The following is a 19,673-nucleotide window of genomic DNA, read 5'->3' as shown; positions in this document are numbered from 1 at the left end:
AAGAACAAGAGCTATAATTTCAGATGAAATTAGAGCAATGATCATAGATCACGTTCTTGTTCATGGCATGACTATGAGAGAAGCAAGACAACGCGTGCAACCAAATTTAAGCCGGTTCTCAGTGGCCTCCATTGTCAGGACATTCAGAGAAGAAAACAGATTCCATGATTTTTGGAAAATCATAGTAAAATCTCCTCCAGTCAATGAATGCTGCATGTGATGATACAGAAGTAGAATCTTTTCAAGGCTGGATTTGGCAAAAGGATTCCTTCCCCGTTGCCTAGCAAAGAAGAGGACTGCCTGTGATGTAGATGAAGTCCTGACCTGGCCGCGACATGATGCTGAGGCAGAATGAATGATATTGCTTGCTGTAAAATCATAACGCGGTTTTTAATTTTTGCTGCAGGATTTCTTGTTTGCATACGTTTTCATAAGTGCAAGAATGTGCAAATATCCTACAGCAAATTAATGATTTTTTTCCTGCTATGGCCAGAGTACTGTGTTTTGCATTTGTTTATGAGTGTGTAGTGATTGCTGAGTAGTGTGTATGCATTAGCTGGCTTTGTGTGTCTTCTGACAGCAGTTTGGTTTTGAATGAAGTTAAAACTGTTTTGAATCAATTGCTCGATTTTGCAAGACAAGTCAAAGGTTTTGAGACTGTAGCTTGAATTATGGAGTTTGTGTTTACTATTTTGGGGAAAAGGAGATGAAATTTCAGGTCAGCATGGTGCAGTGGTTAGCAATGTTGCCTCACAGTAAGAAGGTTCCAGGTTCAAGCCCTGAGTCAAGCCCAGTGTGGAGTGGAGTATGTGGAGTTTGCATGTTCTCCTTGGGTTCTCTTCTTCCTCCCACAGTCCAAAGACATGCAGGTTAGGTTAATTGATGACTCTAAATTGCCCGTAGGTGTGAATGGTTGTTTGTCTATATGTGCTGGTCGTGCAATGGACCAGGATATAAGACTCTTGCCCATTGACAGCAGGGATAGGCTCCAACCCCTCCGCAACCCTTCATGGATAAGCGGTATAGATAATGGATGGATGGATGTAATAAATTCAGTCAATGTGAAAAAATGTATTTTGGTATTTAGCATATCTAGCATTTGTTTTATTCCTACAGTGTTTTCTATACATTGATTTATTCATGGCCACCACAACATCATCACTGACCACCACATATTGATTATCTTATTTATTTATTTTATTTATTTTTTACTATAGTATATTTAAATCTTATTTAATCATATAAGGGTGTGCAGTGCATTGATTTGCTCAGCCCTACTTAATCTGCCTGAGTTCTGATTTCCCATGTTTAGGAGTCCATCATACTGAAAAATTTTGGCCCTTGAACAAACATAGTTTGTGTTCCCTGATTTATGCCATATTAATTTTCAAAACTAGAATTACCGGTCATATACCGCTACTAATCAGTACAGTTGCAGTTAATTAGTGTGTGAAGTTATGGCCAAAAATGTGTTTTGTGAGGTAACAGTGATCTTGGCCTTTAACCATCAAATTCTAATCAGTTCATCCCAGAGTAAAAGTGAATGTTTGTGCCAGATGTGTGTGCGTGAAAGAGTGACTGCAAGCTGCAAGAGAGAGAGAGTGTGTGTGAGAGAGAGAGAAATGTTTGACAGTTCACTGTGTGTGTGAGAGAGAGAGTGAATGTGAGAGTGTGCGAGAGAGAGTGTGTGAGAGTGAGGGATTGAGAGTATGAGAGACAGTGAGAGAGAGATAGTGTGAGAGAATGAGTAAAAGAGAGAGTGAATGAGAGCACAAGAGAGAGTGTGTGCGAGCAAGCAAGAGAAAGAGAGACAGAGAGAAAGGCAAGGAGGGGCTGAGCAGTCAATCTCATCTGACTCTCAGTGAAAGTGTTCCCCATAATGTTGAGCTGTTCCCTTAAAACAAATGAAAAAACCTACAAAGCAATAAAATACTTCAACCTGTTTCCACTGCTAATCAACTTTCAGGCATATTTTGAAATACCTACTTATTCTATTTTAAGATACAGTCTCTTATTTCTGGAAAAATCCTATTAACAAAGGTAAGGGTTAGGTTCTTCATTGGAAAATATTCTTTTACACAGGAAGATATTTTTAGTATTAAGTTATAATTAAGTTTTGAGGACTCAATCATAGAATTGATGGAGGTTTTTTCCAGTTTTCTGTAAGAGATACAAATAATATCAGTGAGTAATTATTGCCTGCTGGTGGATAAAATACCTCCACTAACATTGAGGTTATAGCTTGTGCACTATAAGTGTATTCAGAAGTAAAGCAAACCAATTGAACAAATTTAATTTAGTTCATGTCAAACATACTCAATACACTAACATATGAGATGGCAGGAATTCACTGCAGCTCTTTTAAATAAAAACAAGTCTAAAACTCACATTTTATTCTAATGCAATTGCTGAGTCTTGGTAAAAGCTGAACATAAGGTGAAACACTTTCCAAGGGAAGCATTAGACTAATGTAATTCATCTGAACAGCTCTGGGGACCGAGGCAGGAGTATAATCAGGTTAGAGTCGGTGAAATACATAACGCTGAACATTATAAATTGGCCTGGAGGAGAGGGAAACTGCTGGATAAACAGTGCTGCAGTGACATCGGCTGAACATCCAGCATAGTTTGGCTGCCCCCTCTGGTCATTAAAGCTAATGAGTTCAGGCTCTCAACAACACAACGGCTGTCAACACCACATCCACACAGCAACAACAATAACAGCAAGGACAACAAATGTCAGGAGACTGACATGATCAAAAACACCGGGATGGGTCACTGTGGTTATGCTCCATGTTTCTGTCATGATTTGGAAGGATCCTATATAGAGTCATGTTGATAGGAAAGGTTAAGATGGATCCCTGCTGGCACTCACTGACTGCTCAGACTGAAAATACACAAATGATGAGATTTAACTAATAAGTCAGCTGTTCAACAGGAAACAGAGATAATAAACCGTGAAAGTGAATATAGACATAAATAGGAAACAACAAGTAGCAGTAGAAGATTACAGAGCACAGTGTAGTGATTAAATGGATACTCCACTGAGAGACTCATGAGAGACTTATTTTAAAACAAATAATCAAAATGTTAGCATCAGAGGACAGGACTTGGACTCTTAGTGGAGACATAAGCTTCAAAAACGCTGATTCTACAATTCCCATGATGCAACTATTTAACATACTTTCACTGTCTGTCATGTACCCTCCATCTTTCAAACTTCACATCTCCAATTCTTTAACTTAGTCTTTCTGTTAAAAAAAGTAGTCTCAACTCAAGCTGAGACTACAGTTTTTTCACTGTCCAAAACTGCCTTTTGGATAAAATGTTTTTTAATGCATTATAACTTAATGTTTGGAGTAAGCCAATGTGAATCAGAATGTTACCAGAAAGTAACATCCAGTTTTACCACCACAAAAACAAAGACAGTGGGGTCTGAGATGCAGCAACTATGTCAGGCCTGATGGATTAATGTCAACAGGAAATGTGATGTTGTCTCCTGATTGGTAAGTTTACTATGTGTCTGAAAGAGATGTCAAAATATCTGTTAGTAATATCATTTAATAATCTGAGCTGCTCTGTGATCACCCATTGGCAGCAGGGAGGGTGACCTGTCCAGCATTTTCAAGTCAAGATGGATGCAGTTGCTGATTTTGGATGATGTGAAACCGAGCATAACAGAATTAAATGAATCACCGCACTGCTTCTGAAATGCAGACTAATATATTTTGTTGTTTTGAGTATTACGTTCAACTTGGGAAAATAATGTGGGCAACAGCCATGAGACAAAAAGTGGTTGGTGTTAGATCAGCAAATTCTAATTAACTTAAATCTGTGATTGGGGTAAGCCTGATGGGAGCTTCCATGAAGCCAATGAAATGGTGGTGGCAAAGCTCAAACTCAACTAAAAAGTTCATTTATCTACAACTGTTTATCACAAGCATGCTTTGAAGCACTTTACAGAGACAGGAAAATTAATAATCTCCCTGAGTTTAACAAATCAGAAATCAGAAAGATAGCAAACAATAAAGCTATCAAGAATAGGACAAAAAATTGCCCCAAAAGTCTATGAACTTTTGAGAAAATAGTTTCTTGACTTGCTGTGAATATGAATGCACAGTAGACCAATAGCAGTGGGAGGTAGGGGGCTGACTAATGCTTTAGAAAGTTAATGGGGCCCATTAATAAAGACTTGGTTTGTGGGCAGGTAGAGAGGCTTAAAGCCTATAGGTTCTGTATAAGAGCAAGGAGGAATAAAAATGAACAGTAATTCATCTTCTGTGGTTAACATTCTATTGAGATAAATGCATGAATAAAAGCTGTAAATAAATCACATTTGTTGTCCTTGAATCCTCAACATTTACATTGGATATGTTTGTGCATTATAGTATCACTAGGTAAGTAGCACTTTTCTCACTCCAATTTATTTTATCCATATAATATTTTAAACTGCAACGACAAAGCCCTGTGATGATTGCATACCTTGAACTCCATGGGTGTGTATTTCTCATTCTTTGGCGTGGTGTTGCCCTTATAGTTAAGGTGGTTTGGGGTAGTGGGATGAATAACAGCAGACTCCTGTGAAGGCTTATGGAAACGCTGACAGTAGACGTAGATCAAGAAGGACAGCAGGCCCGCCCCAAGGAAACAGGATACACCAGTGGCAATTAGGTGGATGGAGGTGAACGCTGAGAAATGAAGATACATAGTACATCAGCATATAGCATTACATCCTATTAGAAAATGCCTTCCCATACCACTTGTTTCCTGTACAAAATTGATCAAAATTCTCATTCTGGAATTAGATAGTAGGCAACGGTTAAGACACATACCTTATAACTGTAACTTCCTCACTTCAATTTGTGCCTTTCCATGTTATCTCTCTCTCTCTTCCCTTATATTTTCTGGCTATATCTACACTGTAAGCCGTCCTATAGAGAAAAAGTGTTATTCGTACAGGTGTGCAGCTCAGCCAATATGTATGCACTCAGCAGCAATATTATTCTGCTGATAATTCTCATGCCAGCACTGTTTGCTGTTTCAGCTTTCTCCAAGAAAACCTCATCCAAGTTTTTCATTTGGTTGATTTAACTAAAATGTAATGGGATTAGTTCTCCCAGCAAAGTACTAGTTGCTTCTTGGATTATTTAATTGCTCCTTCAGAGAGTCTTTTATGCTACATCTAACTGTATAACACTGTAGTATAAATGGTCTGTCCTTTGATACAAGTGTGCCAACCTGAGCTTCTGAAGTGTTATTTGGCTGTGTGAGGATGGTATGAGTCAAAAATATTTTTTTCCTCTTAAAATGGAATAGAAGACGAACTTAAAAGGGCATCTCTTTTGTGTTGATCTGTCTCTTCAAGGACGGGAATGTGCACTTGGGCTTGTTTTTTGTTTGTTTTGTACTTCCTATCAATAATTTTGAGGTTATGAAAAAGACTTCAGTTTCGATGTGAGTAAGGCATTTCTTGGTGCAAAACTGCTGTCTTGCACGTCTCAATTTGCAGAGAATAGAAGGACAACTTGTAGCCTGTTCCACGTACATCAAAATGTTCATAATATTTCTTTTGCTTCCTCATTAGGTGTTAGAATTTCATACAAACCAAAATAAACACATGCATGAAGATGCACATATAATGTATGGACTCACATCATGGATAGACATCTGTGGAAACATACAGGGACCCTGACGTGTACACAGAGAGTGAAGGCAGCTGTTAATCCACTTACCTCCACAGTGTTGGTCCTTATCAAAACCAGATGCAGGAAGAATGACTGCAGAGAGGAGAGGAACACAGGGTCAGACACACACACACGCACACACACACACACACACACACACACACACACACACACACTCTCTCTCTCCCTGGAGAACAGCCTTCAGAACACAACAACCACTGACTGTAAAACTGGAGAGTTGACACATGGAGAAACAAAAACAACGAACGAGAAATTGAAATGTTGTTTAAAACATTGCACAAATGGTCCATGGAGATTTATTTGCTTCAATGAATACCAAAACTTTCTAGAGAAAAACTGACTGTTGAGTGAAAAATACAGCTCTGCTTCATCATATTGAAGCTCTAGTTGCTGTTTGAAACACATGGAGGGTTGATGAGTGTGTGTGTGTGTGTGTGTGTGTGTGTGTGTGTGTGCACAGTTTTAATTGCAGTGCCACATCTCTTGATTAATTTTTTGGCCTAATTTTTCAGCTTTCTCACAGCCTCCCCTCTGCTGGTGACCTTAACAAATCCATCCATCGCCTCATTGAAATTTGCACTGAAATTAGATGTGATTTGATGTTGTGACAACCCATTAATATTAATCACCTTCGCCTGGACTCGTTAAGGATTCTGAGTGTGGAGAGGCTGACTGTGGCAGGCCATGAAAGATCATTTCAGGAGAAACTTTCTGAGGTTGTCATCAGCATAACAAGGTGCACTGAGATCAACAGGGTCAACTGCTAACTTGTTGGATTCACATGGACTTAATTATGGTTAATCAACAGAAGCAGATGAGTTTAGTGCACGAAGAAGACATCTGCTACACGCACACAGATGTTTGTGTGTATGGACGTGAATAAGGATGGTGAGGATGATGACTGTGATGACATGAATGACTATGATATTGTGTACATATTTGACAATGACAAAATCACCAGCTTCCAAAAGATGCTGTGACAAAAATTTGGCCTAAAGGTGGACCCAATGATTGTGGGCTTACTATAGAGCTCCCAACAAACTTAGATGGTCTGACCTCACAGAGAACAAAGCCAACCATGTGCTTGGGTAAACCTCGATGGCTGACAGAGCAGTAAAATGGTTTGATGATAACCTGATGTAGATTAAATATTTATTTCTTGCTTTGCACAATTGAAACACCATAGTAAAAATGACTTTATCAATTGACTACTATTAGTTTTTTGTTTTTACAATTTACTTTTGTTGTCAACTGTTTTATTTCTTCCTAGGATGACCGAGGAAAAGCTATATTTTTTGAAAAAACAAACAAGGAGCACATAACATGCCCTGCTTTCTACATTGAAAATCCAAGCTTACAAGTTTCGACTTTAAGGTCTCATAAAATAAGGGGAGTGATGGCCTAAGGGGTAGAGAAGCTACTTTGTGACTGAAAGATTGCCAGTTCAGTCCCTGGACTGGAAAAGCAGAAAAGCAGTGCTTGCTTCTCCCATGTCAATATCACAAGGCCCGAAGCCCAAATGCTCCAGTGGAGCAGCTCAGTGGCTGCCAGGTGAGGGCAGCTTCCAGGTGTTAATGTGCATAACTGTGTGACTGTGATCAGGGTGTTCCTATAAAAAAGAAGTTGCCTCTCAGTGAAACAACAATGAGTAGATTAAAAAGAAAAGCCAACCCAAAAGCATGATAGTGATGATGATGAGTGGAAAGCATGTAGTGTATTTCGGGATATTCAGGACCGCAAAGTTTATCTCTCTTAAATTCCCTTCGGGATTAATAAAGTATCTATCTATCTATCTATCTATCTATCTATCTATCTATCTATCTATCTATCTATCTATCTATCTATCTACACATGCACAGTGTGTATCTGAGAGCTGACTGACTCACCAGGTATTTCATTGCAGTCTCTGCGCTGAGTGCTGTTCCCCACACAGGGGGTGTTGCCCTGAGCACCACACACCCGACTCCTCATCTGCAAGCCTGAATCATCACAGGCTGACCACAGTGACCAGGCCATCCAGCCACCTAAACACAGAAAAAAGAACAATCAATTCAAACCCAAACAACCACAAGGCCACATCAAACTGGAACAGCCTGGAAACCAACACGCTCACTCAGGCTGTCACTACCCGCAGCTAGTAACCTTCCTGGCCAGCCAAACAGCCCAAACACACCAAAAAGTATTTGTGATGTAAACAGGACTGGGAGAGTAAACCCTTGGAGAGTTTGTTTAGTGCATAGTGGAGATGTTTGTCTCCCAAGCCAAGCTTTAGTGCTGTTTCCCCGCAGCAGGCAACTGAGCAGTAAACAAAGGCGCCTACCCAAGAGAAAAGAGAAAATTCCCAACTCTCAGCTCCTCCCTTTGAGCCATGCACTTGCTGCATTCTTTCATCCTGTATTTAAAAGCACTTGAGTGGAGGAAGTACAGGCCGCTGCAATGAAAAGTTGATGAAAAAGCTGGTTTATTATTCAGGGTGCTCTCAAGTGTGCAGTTTTGGCAGAGAGGGCCTGGGTAGGAGGCACAGGACAAGCCTCTTTTACCTTTCCTATCAGTCTGGTGCTCACCGACAGTCTGCTTAGACTCCACCATCTGTTCCCTTCTTGCAGCACAACCATCTAGACACACAAAACACACAGGCCACCTCAGACATGTTTAATAACCATGCATCACCGCAGCCTGCTTTAATTGCTTCATTTATTCCCATTTATTTTTGTCACCCAGACAACCTGAATATTCGCACTGTTGAGTCAGTAGGAACACCATCCGGCCTGAGGATCCTCATTAGTATTCTGTCCTGACACTTCTTCCTGCTGTCCTCCATTACTGGTGGACACTTTAATCAAATGACCTGCGACAGGGGCATCAAATATCCCTGTGACTGACAGCCAGCTTGCTTCTAATTACACATGCAGAGAGGGCAGCAGCACCAGGAGGGCCCCCAATAGATGACTGATGTCATGCCAGTCAATAATGCACCGACAAGGAGACGGATCGGGGATGGAGAGGTTGTTAGCAGACAGTCGATTGGCACACGCCTAAAGGGATGTGTTGGTCCACGTCAAACAGGAAAACATTAACCTGATAAAGGAGGCTGATTAGCATCTCGACAAAGGGGGAAAAAAGACAGAGAGCCATTTACTTTTCTTTGACTATAATTACCAGGGAGGCTGACTGTAAGCGTTACTCTACCTGTGAATGACAGTTAAGCTAATTCAAAGTGAAAAGCAGCTGAGGAAAGTGACAGTCAAGGGGAAACAGCTATTTAATGCAGGCAGAAATCATCTGCACTATAAGACATCACTGTACACACACTGAAACATATACATGAACACCCCAGAAAATGAATATTTGCCAGGGCCATTTTTGTTTAGCATAATGAATACATAAAAACATGTTTTGTGTTTGGTGGTAACAAAACGTTGAAGGTTATTTGATATTAAACTCTAGAATCAGACTGAACCTTTATTATGAGTTATGAAACTGGCCTTTTAGAACATCTAATTTTATTTCAATCCCTCTGTAGCATAAGCAACTTGTTTTTGTTTTTTTTTTTCTTTTTGTGTTATTGTAAACTTTTGTTCACGTTTTAATCATGTGTATAGTTATAATATTAATGAATCAGTTTACAGAAATGACTAAAAACTGATTTTCTCTGAGCTCTACTCTTGATAGTCTTGGTTTTATTTTTCCAAAATATCTACCTCTTAGACTCTGGTCTCCTTCCAAATGGAGGCAAAAGAAATTACATTTGTAATTCAATTTTTCTGGAAAGTACGTCTTTTGCTAGGATGCTTGCTCTGTTTTGCTTTTGCTAACCTGAATGAAATTGAGTGAACTTATTTTTTAATATTATCACAATTATCTTTTCAAATATCTAAGACACAGAAATGACATAGGGTGGATGATTGCTTGCCTGGAAGTGTGATGAAAGGACCTCAAGCAATGGTGGCATGACAGAGTTAGATTGTGAAATTGTATGTGACGTTACCATCGCAAGTGTGTGTGTTACACAGGGCCTCCTCAGTGTGTAGTCCTATGCAGATGTCCCCTCCATTGGTGGGTGCTGGGTTATTACAGGAGCGTGTGCGTTGGTAATGACCTCCGCCGCAACCCACTGAACACTGAGACCAGGAAGACCAGCAGGACCATGCACCATTCACTGCAATACACACACACATACACATGACACAACATAATCACATACTGCCTTTGTAGATGCGATAAGGCACACACAAATCCAAACTATCCTGGCTATCAGTAAAGACTAATGGTCTTCTTATTGGCATACTCCATCAGGCAAACCTGTTTCTTCAGTAAGCCTGGATTAACTTGGGCTCAGTTTGAATGTCACAATGACTTGGGACATGACTGGTCCCTGAGACTTGACTCCCTATAGAGCTGAGACTTCAAAGAAATTTAAGTCTTCAGTTTTGATCCATTAAATTCCATAACAATTTAATAAAATAAAAAATGCAGCAAAAAATAGGGTGTTTTATATCTAATATTTCATATTTCAATATTTGGCCAACAGAATGGACTTGGTCTGAAAAAACACTGTTAATATAAATTACATTATTTTACTGGTCAGTATTCATAGACTTGCATCACAACTTGCAGTTTGCATATGAAGACTTCTGACATGCAAATAAGCTCTGTTAGTCTCTTTATTATATATGTATTTGTGGATACAGCAGCTGATTGTACCTCAAGGCTGAGAGTAAATGTTTTAACCCTGGTGCATAATTTATACCTGTTGCCCCACAGGAATGCCTGTTCAGACCTTTATCAGGTCCTACAAACAATAAAAACATTTTGTCTGTTCATTCACAGATTCTTCTTTATCTTCTCATGCTTATTCATGTGAAATTTAATTCATATTATATTTCATATTATACACTTTTTCAACCCATTTTTTTTACAGGGCTATCCCTATTGTTCGACACATTACCTAGATTTTATCTTTCATATATTTTGCCAATATCTGTTCCAATGTTATAATTAATATTTATTTGAGGTTTTGCTCTCTTGCTGATCACAGTCTTTGTCTTTGCTGTGCCCAGTCTTACATTCATTCAGTCTTCCCATTGGGGAGCGTTAATGTTTCATCTGATCTAATCAGAAAAGCGTGAATGACTAACATGACGGGCTGGTTGACTGGCTGTTGTCCATCTGACTGACTGAGAGAAGCAGTGTCGCCAGGTAACGTCACAGTGCTGCAGAAAACTCCATTAGCTGAGTGGATTAGTGTGACACAGAGTGAAGCAGACTGTGACCACTTAACTCTGACTAGCGCTCACAGCCAGCCACTATTCTGCCTGACTGACTTTCTGACTAACTGGCTGTTTACCTGGCTGACTGGCTGAGTGTCTGACTCACTGAATTACTGAACACCTCACTGACTACCTGACTGACATGCTATTAACTCTCTTACTCTTTGCCTCTCCTGTGTTGCTGGCTTGCTCTGTTCAACATGGTCAAAAATATTAAGTTGAAAGTGGGAAACATGCCATTTCCAACCTCCATGTGTTTGTCATGTGTACAGCTTCTCTCAAATGACTTGACACTTGACTTGAACTTGTTTCAAATTGACTTGTACCTGACTTGGACTAACATGAGACTTGACTCAGAATGACTTGAGATGTTACTTTGACTTAACTTGAATGACTCGAGAATTGTGACTCGACATTTGACCTAGACTTGCCTCGACTGACTTCATGCTTGAAAAGATCTGTCTTTTTAATTCACCAGGTGGCAGAGATGAGGACACTGGACAAACTGCTGGATATTATGGACAATGCCAGCCACCCTCTGCATACCGTCATCAGCAACCAGAGGAGCCTGTTCAGTGAAAGACTGCTCCTTCCCAAGTGTAGGACCAACAGGCTTAAGAACTCCTTTGTCCATCACGCTATCACACTCTACAACTCCTCACTTGGGGGGAGGAGGATATAGAGTACAGAGGACAGAAGGGAAGGAGTGGTAGCCACTTACTGCGCAATAACTCATTCACTCACACACAGATCTGGACACTCTTCTTTTGTGTGCAATAACCACATCCACTGCCACAGTGCAATAATCTAACTTAACCACAGACCATATACGGTTGTCCATATTTATCTTATTTCATCCTTATTTTATTATGTCTATACTTTGTATATTTAGCGTTTACTGTTTTATTATTTATCCTGTTAAGAGTTTACTGTGCATTGTTTACTGTTTTTTTATTTTTTTATCCTATTTTGTATCTATAAGCTACTGGAAATTCAATTTCCCTGAGGGAGTCATCCCAAAGGAATCAATAAAGTCAAGTCTAAAGTCTAAAGTCTAATTACTTATTACTTACAATATCTACTGTTGTCTGCAGGGACAGTGTTGTTCATTTGACATCTTGTCAAGAACTGTGGTTTCAGAATACAAACTTAACTTAAAGGTCAGTTTTTTTTGGGACAGAACTTCTTGTAATGAAACTCATTATTGAATTCAGGCTACTTGTGACTTACCGACTGACTCAATGACTGCTTGTCTCTTTTTCTCACTCCCTCACACACGCACTCACTGCCTGCTCCGTACACACACTAACACACTATTCATTTCAATCTCCTCAGCAATCTGTATTACCTCCATCCTCCTAATCTCATCATCAATTACTATTTCGCACTCATTCTCTGCTTTGTCACTGGCCTTGTCCTTCTCACCTGCGTGTCTGCCCGGGACAGGCGCAGTGAGACCATCTGCACACGTGGCACTCATGGCAAAAGGCTTCCTGACTGGCTATGTCCCAGTGGGAGGTAACGAAGGCTGCCTTGCCTGGGCTTCCTTAGGTTTCATGTGTCAGTAGCTAAGCGAACCACTAAGGATTTCATGAGGATACCAACAACTGACATTGACACTACAGGAATTTGATCAGCTTTGCACCAGCCAATCATGAACCATTCACTTATTAGATACTAGCCATGACTATTTAAGATGACCCCTTATGATGAACTCAGCCGTTTTTTAATGCCAGCCATTGTATGTGTGTGTGCATGTGTGTGTGTATGCCTGTCCTCGGTCTAGGTTAATAAGTGTAGCCTGTCATTGCAGCAGTCTGTGGTCAGCAGAATTCTAGGTCAGCTGATTATGGTTTGATTAGTAGTTTGAAACAGATAACTTCATTTGCCCAAGGACTCTCTGTGCACTGCTGCAGCTGCTGGTAACTATTACCTAATGAAGCTTATGATCCACTCAGCAGTATTTTACCTTTGACCTCCCTCTTTCTCTCAGTCTCTTCCTCTGCCTCAGTGTGCATGCCTTTTCTTTATAAACTTAATATATTCCAGAAGTTCAATCACTGACCTCTTCTGCACTCTATTTGAGTGTTTGTAACTTCCTGCATTCAAGTCATGTTAGAAAGACTGTTGGAACACTATAGTCAAAAAAAACAAACAAACAAACAAAAAAAAACATCACATGTTCAAATCTTCAATCTTCTTGTCTGCTGTGATGACTGAAGTTTTCTGAAGACTTTGGTTGAACAGTTGTTGTCAAATCTGACAAGAGATGCACTTTAAGATAAAGATATTTTTGTCTTACCAATTTAAAGCTTGATTTGGTGAAAATCTTTTTTACTGATTCTGACTATTTGTGCTGCATTATATTAGAGATCTATGGTCTTTGGTCAGACTGAAGGCACCCAATATTAGTGTTTGTCATCTGTCTTCATCTGTTATCAATTAAATTTTTACATACCAGCATTCTTCATGACTGTGATGTCATGATTGTGGGTTTTTCTGCTCTTAGAAGACAACACTATTCACTCTAAATGGCAGTAAATAAGGTCCTCTTGCTTCACACACATGGTTTTGATAGTACGAGTCCATTAAGAAATTTTAAATTGTGAAATGAAATTAATTGTGAAACTACAGTGTTTGCTGCAGAAATAGTGTTATTAAAATCTGATTTGCAGCCAGATTTTGGTATTGTCGAGCAATTTGTAACAAATTCTCGCCCTTTTTGATAAGATAAATTTGAAAACACAACAATTTTTTTCTTTTGTTTTGCTCTTAAAATAATGAGGCATAAGTAAGCATGAATGTACTGAGTCATGAAGACATGGTTTTTGGTGCATCTTCACTCACCAGGACATGCCTGGACGTTACAGTCCTGGTACTCCACAGGTGAGCCACGGCATGCAACAGGGGCACTCTTCCCCTCCTGGTCCAGAACAGCTTCGGCGACGGAGTGCGGTAGCCTTTGGCACAACTTTGTGAGCAGCTTGACCAGGTCTCCCATGATGACCAGCCAGTGCCTGCCACTCTCACCACTGGTGTCTTCAAGAGCTCCTCAACGAGGGCTAGAAAGATAGGAGAAAGTTGGTTAAAAAAAAGGTTCCAGGTTATATTAAAGTCACAGAAATATATGCAGTTGTCAATGAGTTAAAGAATTAGTGTAGTCCACGTGTTGACTTGCAAAGCAATCTCTCTCCCTGTCCTTCTTTAAACTCTCTCTGTGTCTCTCATACATCCCTTAGTTCCCTACTGTTGGTGTTTCATCAGTTTGTCAGAGTCGATGCAGCCCCCCAGGAAGCTCACAGGGGGAGACAGGTAATCGATTCAGGAGACGGGAGCATGAAAAAGCCACCAGTGGCGAGCAGTGGACTATGACCCTGTGTAATGCTCTCTGTGTGTATGTGGGAGTACTGGTGTGTGACCCCTTCACTAACAGCATGTAGGGAGGCTAACAGGTCTAACAGGAGAGGGCTTTCAGCATGTCATGCTCCTACTGGGAGAAATTTTAGCACGCTGCTGCCTTTGCACTGTGTTCATACAGTAGTGACTATTTCTGAATGTGTATCAGTGTCTGAGTAGATAACGGATAATGGAATTTTAGCCTTCCCATACATGGATTCTCTGCACATTTTCTTCTATCGATTCCCACTTAAAACTTGATTAATTATAGTTAAGAGAAAAATCCACACAGAATTATTAGAATTATTATTTATTCCCATATATATTAATTCAGGCAGCTGTGTCCCTAAGGTGGAAATTGAAGCACTGAAGCTGAACCAGCTGTCATCAAGTGACTTCTTCCCTTTAACGTTAAGCTTATTTATAGTGCAGCATCACCCCAAGGAGTCTCCGCTCAGGTTACAGAATAAATAAAAATATCAGACACACATTATGCCTACACAAACACACACACACACACAATCATAAATAATTAATGGTGATAACACAGACAATTAAAGTAAGTTCAGTTAAGGTAAACAAGTGAAGGTTAATAGTTATCAGGTAGAAGTTTTCTGAAGGTTATCCAGCCAGTGACTAGGAGGGATCACAGCACAGAATAAAAGAGATGGATTCTGATCCTACTTTCAATAAAGGCCATCTCCCAAACTCACAGTGGGAGCCTATTCAAAAGGAAGGGAGCGTGGTGAGTAAATGCAGTGGCATATACAGTGGAACAAATCGCCAAGAGGTAGATCTGCATGTTATCTGTGGACAGATTACTGAACAGGCCCCGGGTCCAAAGGGATCAAAGCCTCTGTGTGAAGTAACTATTAAAATTCCTCATTGCAAAATTCTACTAAAAAAATAAATCCCTCGCATATTGCATACCATGCAACATGGGCTCTGTAAATCTGCTGAAGGAAAACTTGACCACCAAAGCTTGTGTGTTGGGGGCCCTTTGAGGGATCTATGAGGAGGGACCAATCATTTACTGACATCAGTAGACCTCACCACATCACTATATCTGTCAGCTGGTTAACTTACTATCTGTCTCACAGGCTGCTGTACCATCGTTGGGACAGAAGCGTGTCTCCACCTTCCTGCGTCCAATCTGCAGCTCGTGGGGATCAGACAGGTGTGCTCGGCACATGTAGCGCATCCTCTGCTCCTGACGAGCTCCGCCTTGAGTTACGTTGACAGGCAACCAGGGTGTCCATGGTGTGTTTCTCTTCACTTCTGGACATGCCTCCAGGTTACAGGCTTTGTATTCCTGAATGAAAATGTTTTATTCATAATTCAAAACAAGTGTAGTAATATCTAGAAGCTGCAAAGTGCAAAGACAACAGTCTTTGATGTTTGATTTTATTGATATTTATTATATCACTAACTAGCAATGCTGTCCTAAAGGTGGCACTTGAGAAAACTCAGGGGGTTATAAAAATCTGAAGGGTTTGTCCTCTGGCAATCTGTCCTCTAGAGTTTGATATTCCTTGTGTACAAATGGAAATTTTGGCCTTATCATAGCAGCAGAGGGAAATCCAGAGGTTACTAGGATCATCCTTGAATAACTGTAAACAAATTTCAAAGAAATCTGTCCATTATGTCTTGAAATACTTTTATACCAGTCTTCAAATGCGATCAGTTTTATCCCAGTCTCTAATGATAAAAATATCAAACAAGAGTTATCTTCTGTCCTGTTTCCATCAAAATTGCAACTGTATGCACTATGTGGAGGGAAATACTGAAATACTGGTATTGAAATTAAAATGTTCCCTCTTATTCAGCTCCAGATTGTCCCCAGGGATTGTCAATCATCACACAGGGGCAAAAATATCCAGCATTTTTCACATAAAAAAGGAAATGTAACATTTTGTTTTGATGCCAAGGATTTCATTGACATTTAACAGACATTTTTGTAAACAAAAAGCTAAATGTGGACATGCTGTCACTGTACTTACTCCAACTGAGCCATTCAAGGTTAGGGCAGAAAATCAAAAATGTGTGTGTATGTATCTCTGCTGTCATCATCACCTGCTCACCTCTATAATGATTTTGGCCTCACTTCATTAGAGTATCATGCCTCCAACACACAAGGAATTAACATTTTCAGGCGAAGGTACAGCAACAGCAGGTCCCTGTTCAAAAAATGTTTTAATTTGTCCTTAAACTAACAAAGGTCTGTTTTTAAGAGGGAATGGATGCATTTGGTAGACAAGCTCTGTCAAAGAGGCAGAAAAACTGATTCTGCTGATACTGGCCAGATGTTCCTTTGTGTCTTTGTTTGTAAATCTGTGTGTGCATGTTTCCTACCAGTGCACATCCTGGGCAGCTGTTGCCATTCTCACAAGTGCGGACCCTGGAGTGAACGCCTCCCCCGCACTCAGTGCTGCACTTGGTCCAGGAGCCCCATGGAGACCAAAAGATAGGCTGAGGACAGGACACCCCTTCATTGCAGAACCTGTGGAGATGGCCATGGATGAGAGCAGGCGGGGAGTGGCAGATCAGAAAATAGTCATATGAATCATTTTTATAACAGCTGCTGATAGTGGTGACAGATGGGAAAACATTTGAAAGACTAATTTTGGCTCTACTTTGTTGTTTTTATTAAACTTGAGACTTCCTTTCACTTGTTCCAAAAGACCTAAAACAGTTCTGGTATCTACTGAGTAATATGGTTGAGACAGAATAAATATAATCTCTATTGCATCACAACATAGCAGTGATAATATGACTGTTACATTTTTCATTTTCACCAGTTTGATACTTTTACACAGGTGCTGTCGTTTAGGAGAGGACATTATAAGATGATATTGTTATTCAGCTGGAAAGATGCATTATTATCATTGCATTGTATTATCACTGTCATAAGAGTTATTCTCACCTCTCATCCCTGCTTAGCCCCACACACACACGGCCACCATGTCGGGGTGAAGGGTTGTTACAAGAACGCTGCCGCAGCTCGAAGCCTGTACCGCAGGTTGTGCTGCACTGTCCCCATGACGACCAGGGTGTCCAGCCTCCATTTCTATGGCAACAGCCATATGGAAAGGTATTAACAACCTGTTTCACAATGGTTTAAAAAATCTGCATAATTATCCACCAGTGCTTTTAGTATTATTCTTTCACAGGGTGTTCTCTAATGTTCAAGGGGGAAAAATGCTTTTTAGTTTTGTCTAATTATTTGGTCTGATTCTGAGCTTCTGGAAACAGAAATGCAAACACACACAGGGAACACATTGTGACTGGGAAACATTCATTCAATTTGCTTAAGTGCTTTGTTCCTGTGTAGCACTCCTCATGATTTAATTGCCATTTTCTGCAAAAGCACAATTCAATTTCAACACCAAGGACTAAATCTGGCACAGCTATCCAGTGGGATGAAAGTGCCTAATCTCTCTGTCTTGGCTTTGCTCTCTGTAACACTGATTAGCCAGTTCCCCTGCAGACAGAGGTGGTGAGAGGTGTCACAAGGAGAACCTGGATGTCACCGACATTTTCTAATAAGATTCCTTATATTCATGATCTATCTCATGTTCGGTCAGAGTGTAAATAGTAGTCTGAGGGGGATGCTTCAAAATCAGTTAGATCATTGCTACTACAATAGCAGAGTTTAAGAAAATATGTTGGCGTTCACCTGATCCTGGACCAGACTAATTTGCAAAATGAAGTATTATGTACTGAATCACAGCCTTGTAAGGATTTCAACTTGAAAATGGGAAGTGTACTGGGCCAAAATACATTATAAGATCACACAACTTGTACCATCTTTTTATTTATGATATATTCTAATTGTTTATCAGTATATATACTATCATAAATTTATTTTGAGCTAATATTACAAATCCACAGCATCAGTTTAGTTTTAGGCAAAGCATATTTGTACATTTGATGAGTACCTTTCAAACATGGGGAATTGCCCTACATATGGCAAATATGCATTAGTGCAAAAGTTAAAACACAATAAAGAGAAAATTGTATTAATTTAAAGCAGAATAAAATTATATTAAAGTACAGAGAAAAAGTTTAAATACATTTAATCAGATGCTCAAAATTACCAAGGAAAAGTGCAGTGCAGACATAAATAAATCTGCATAGTAGCTAAAAGCAACCATGTTTTGGTTCTTATTCAAGGTCCTAGAGTCTGACTACTTCCTAAAGATCTAAGGGACTTATTGGTTTATATTCCTCAAGTATATCAGAAACATATTTTGCCCAGAGGCTGTTAATTTATAAACTGACCACAAAATCTTAGAATCTACTCTGTGATGAAGTGGGAGCCAGTGTAAAGATTTAAGAACAAAATTTAATGTGTTCTGTTCTCCTAGCTTTTGTTAGAACTCTGGTACTTCTGAATGTGCTACAGTTTTCTAAATTTCATTTTAGGAATACAGGACAAGAGGCTGTTGCAATCATTCACACTGCTGGGGATAAAGGCACGAATGCGTTTATCTAATTCTTGTCTGAATCCTTTTAGTTCTTGATTTTGGTTTTACACAATAAAAGGCAGATTTAGATGTTGCCTTGACGTAAGAGCTGGGTCAATTAACACCCAAGATTTCTAACTTGGTCTTCACATCTTATACTTCTGCAGCAAAGCTAGGGAATAGCATTGAGTCTTTCCTCCTTGTTAGCAAACACAGTGATTTTTAAAATCTTTTTTCAATTGATTGAAAACACCTTTCCAACTAGCAATATAATAGATAATCTGTTATACTCTAGTCATTAATTTATTATTTCTCAATACTATAGGCCTGTGATTGGACATGTGGTCCTAGTAATTTAAACCTTTATAATAATAAATATTTGAGTTAAACATGCCAAAAATGTATTATTAAGTGATGATGACGATCATAATCAATGTAAAAAATCTTTTGTCTGTCCCTACCTTGAGCAGTTGGCAACTTCGATGGTGGGGCCCTGGCAATTTTTGCCTCCACATCGAGGGGCAGGGCTGTCACAAGACCTGGAGCGGCACAAACAGGAGCTCACACCATCCACACCATCATCATTGTTGCAGGGTTGCCATGGCGCCCAGGGTCCAAAGCCACCATTGGTGGTCTGGTTCTGCAACTGGAAAACAAACATCATTCATTGAGTGAGCAGATGTCAGTCTGGGTTATTCAACCATCCAACGTGTGCCAGGGACTGCCCTAAGTGCATAGTAGAAGTAGTTTTAGAGTGCAGGACTTAGGGCAGACAGGACCTTTTCTTCTAAGATGTAGAGAGAGAGTTTTCAGGGGATAATAGGGGAATAGATTTAC

At 39.8% G+C, this 19,673-nt stretch overlaps 1 protein-coding gene across 1 annotated transcript in view; it reads right to left on the bottom strand.

Moving 5' to 3' along the window:
- The window catches only part of sema5ba (sema domain, seven thrombospondin repeats (type 1 and type 1-like), transmembrane domain (TM) and short cytoplasmic domain, (semaphorin) 5Ba), a 169,709-nt gene that overhangs the window by 3,370 nt on the left and 146,666 nt on the right, over positions 1-19,673 (bottom strand). The window contains 11 exon segments of the mRNA XM_018696536.2: positions 4,482-4,687; positions 5,732-5,776; positions 7,591-7,728; positions 9,693-9,863; positions 13,822-13,897; positions 13,899-13,925; positions 13,927-14,036; positions 15,457-15,682; positions 16,723-16,870; positions 17,294-17,437; positions 19,298-19,482. Of these exon segments, the coding sequence (XP_018552052.1) occupies positions 4,482-4,687; positions 5,732-5,776; positions 7,591-7,728; positions 9,693-9,863; positions 13,822-13,897; positions 13,899-13,925; positions 13,927-14,036; positions 15,457-15,682; positions 16,723-16,870; positions 17,294-17,437; positions 19,298-19,482 (1,476 nt within the window).

This window comes from Lates calcarifer, linkage group LG1 (assembly GCF_001640805.2).
Source record: "Lates calcarifer isolate ASB-BC8 linkage group LG1, TLL_Latcal_v3, whole genome shotgun sequence".
In the NCBI taxonomy this organism is placed as follows: domain Eukaryota; kingdom Metazoa; phylum Chordata; class Actinopteri; family Centropomidae; genus Lates; species Lates calcarifer.
Note: the sequence above shows the minus strand (reverse complement) of the source record. Positions and strands in the feature narration are given on the sequence as shown.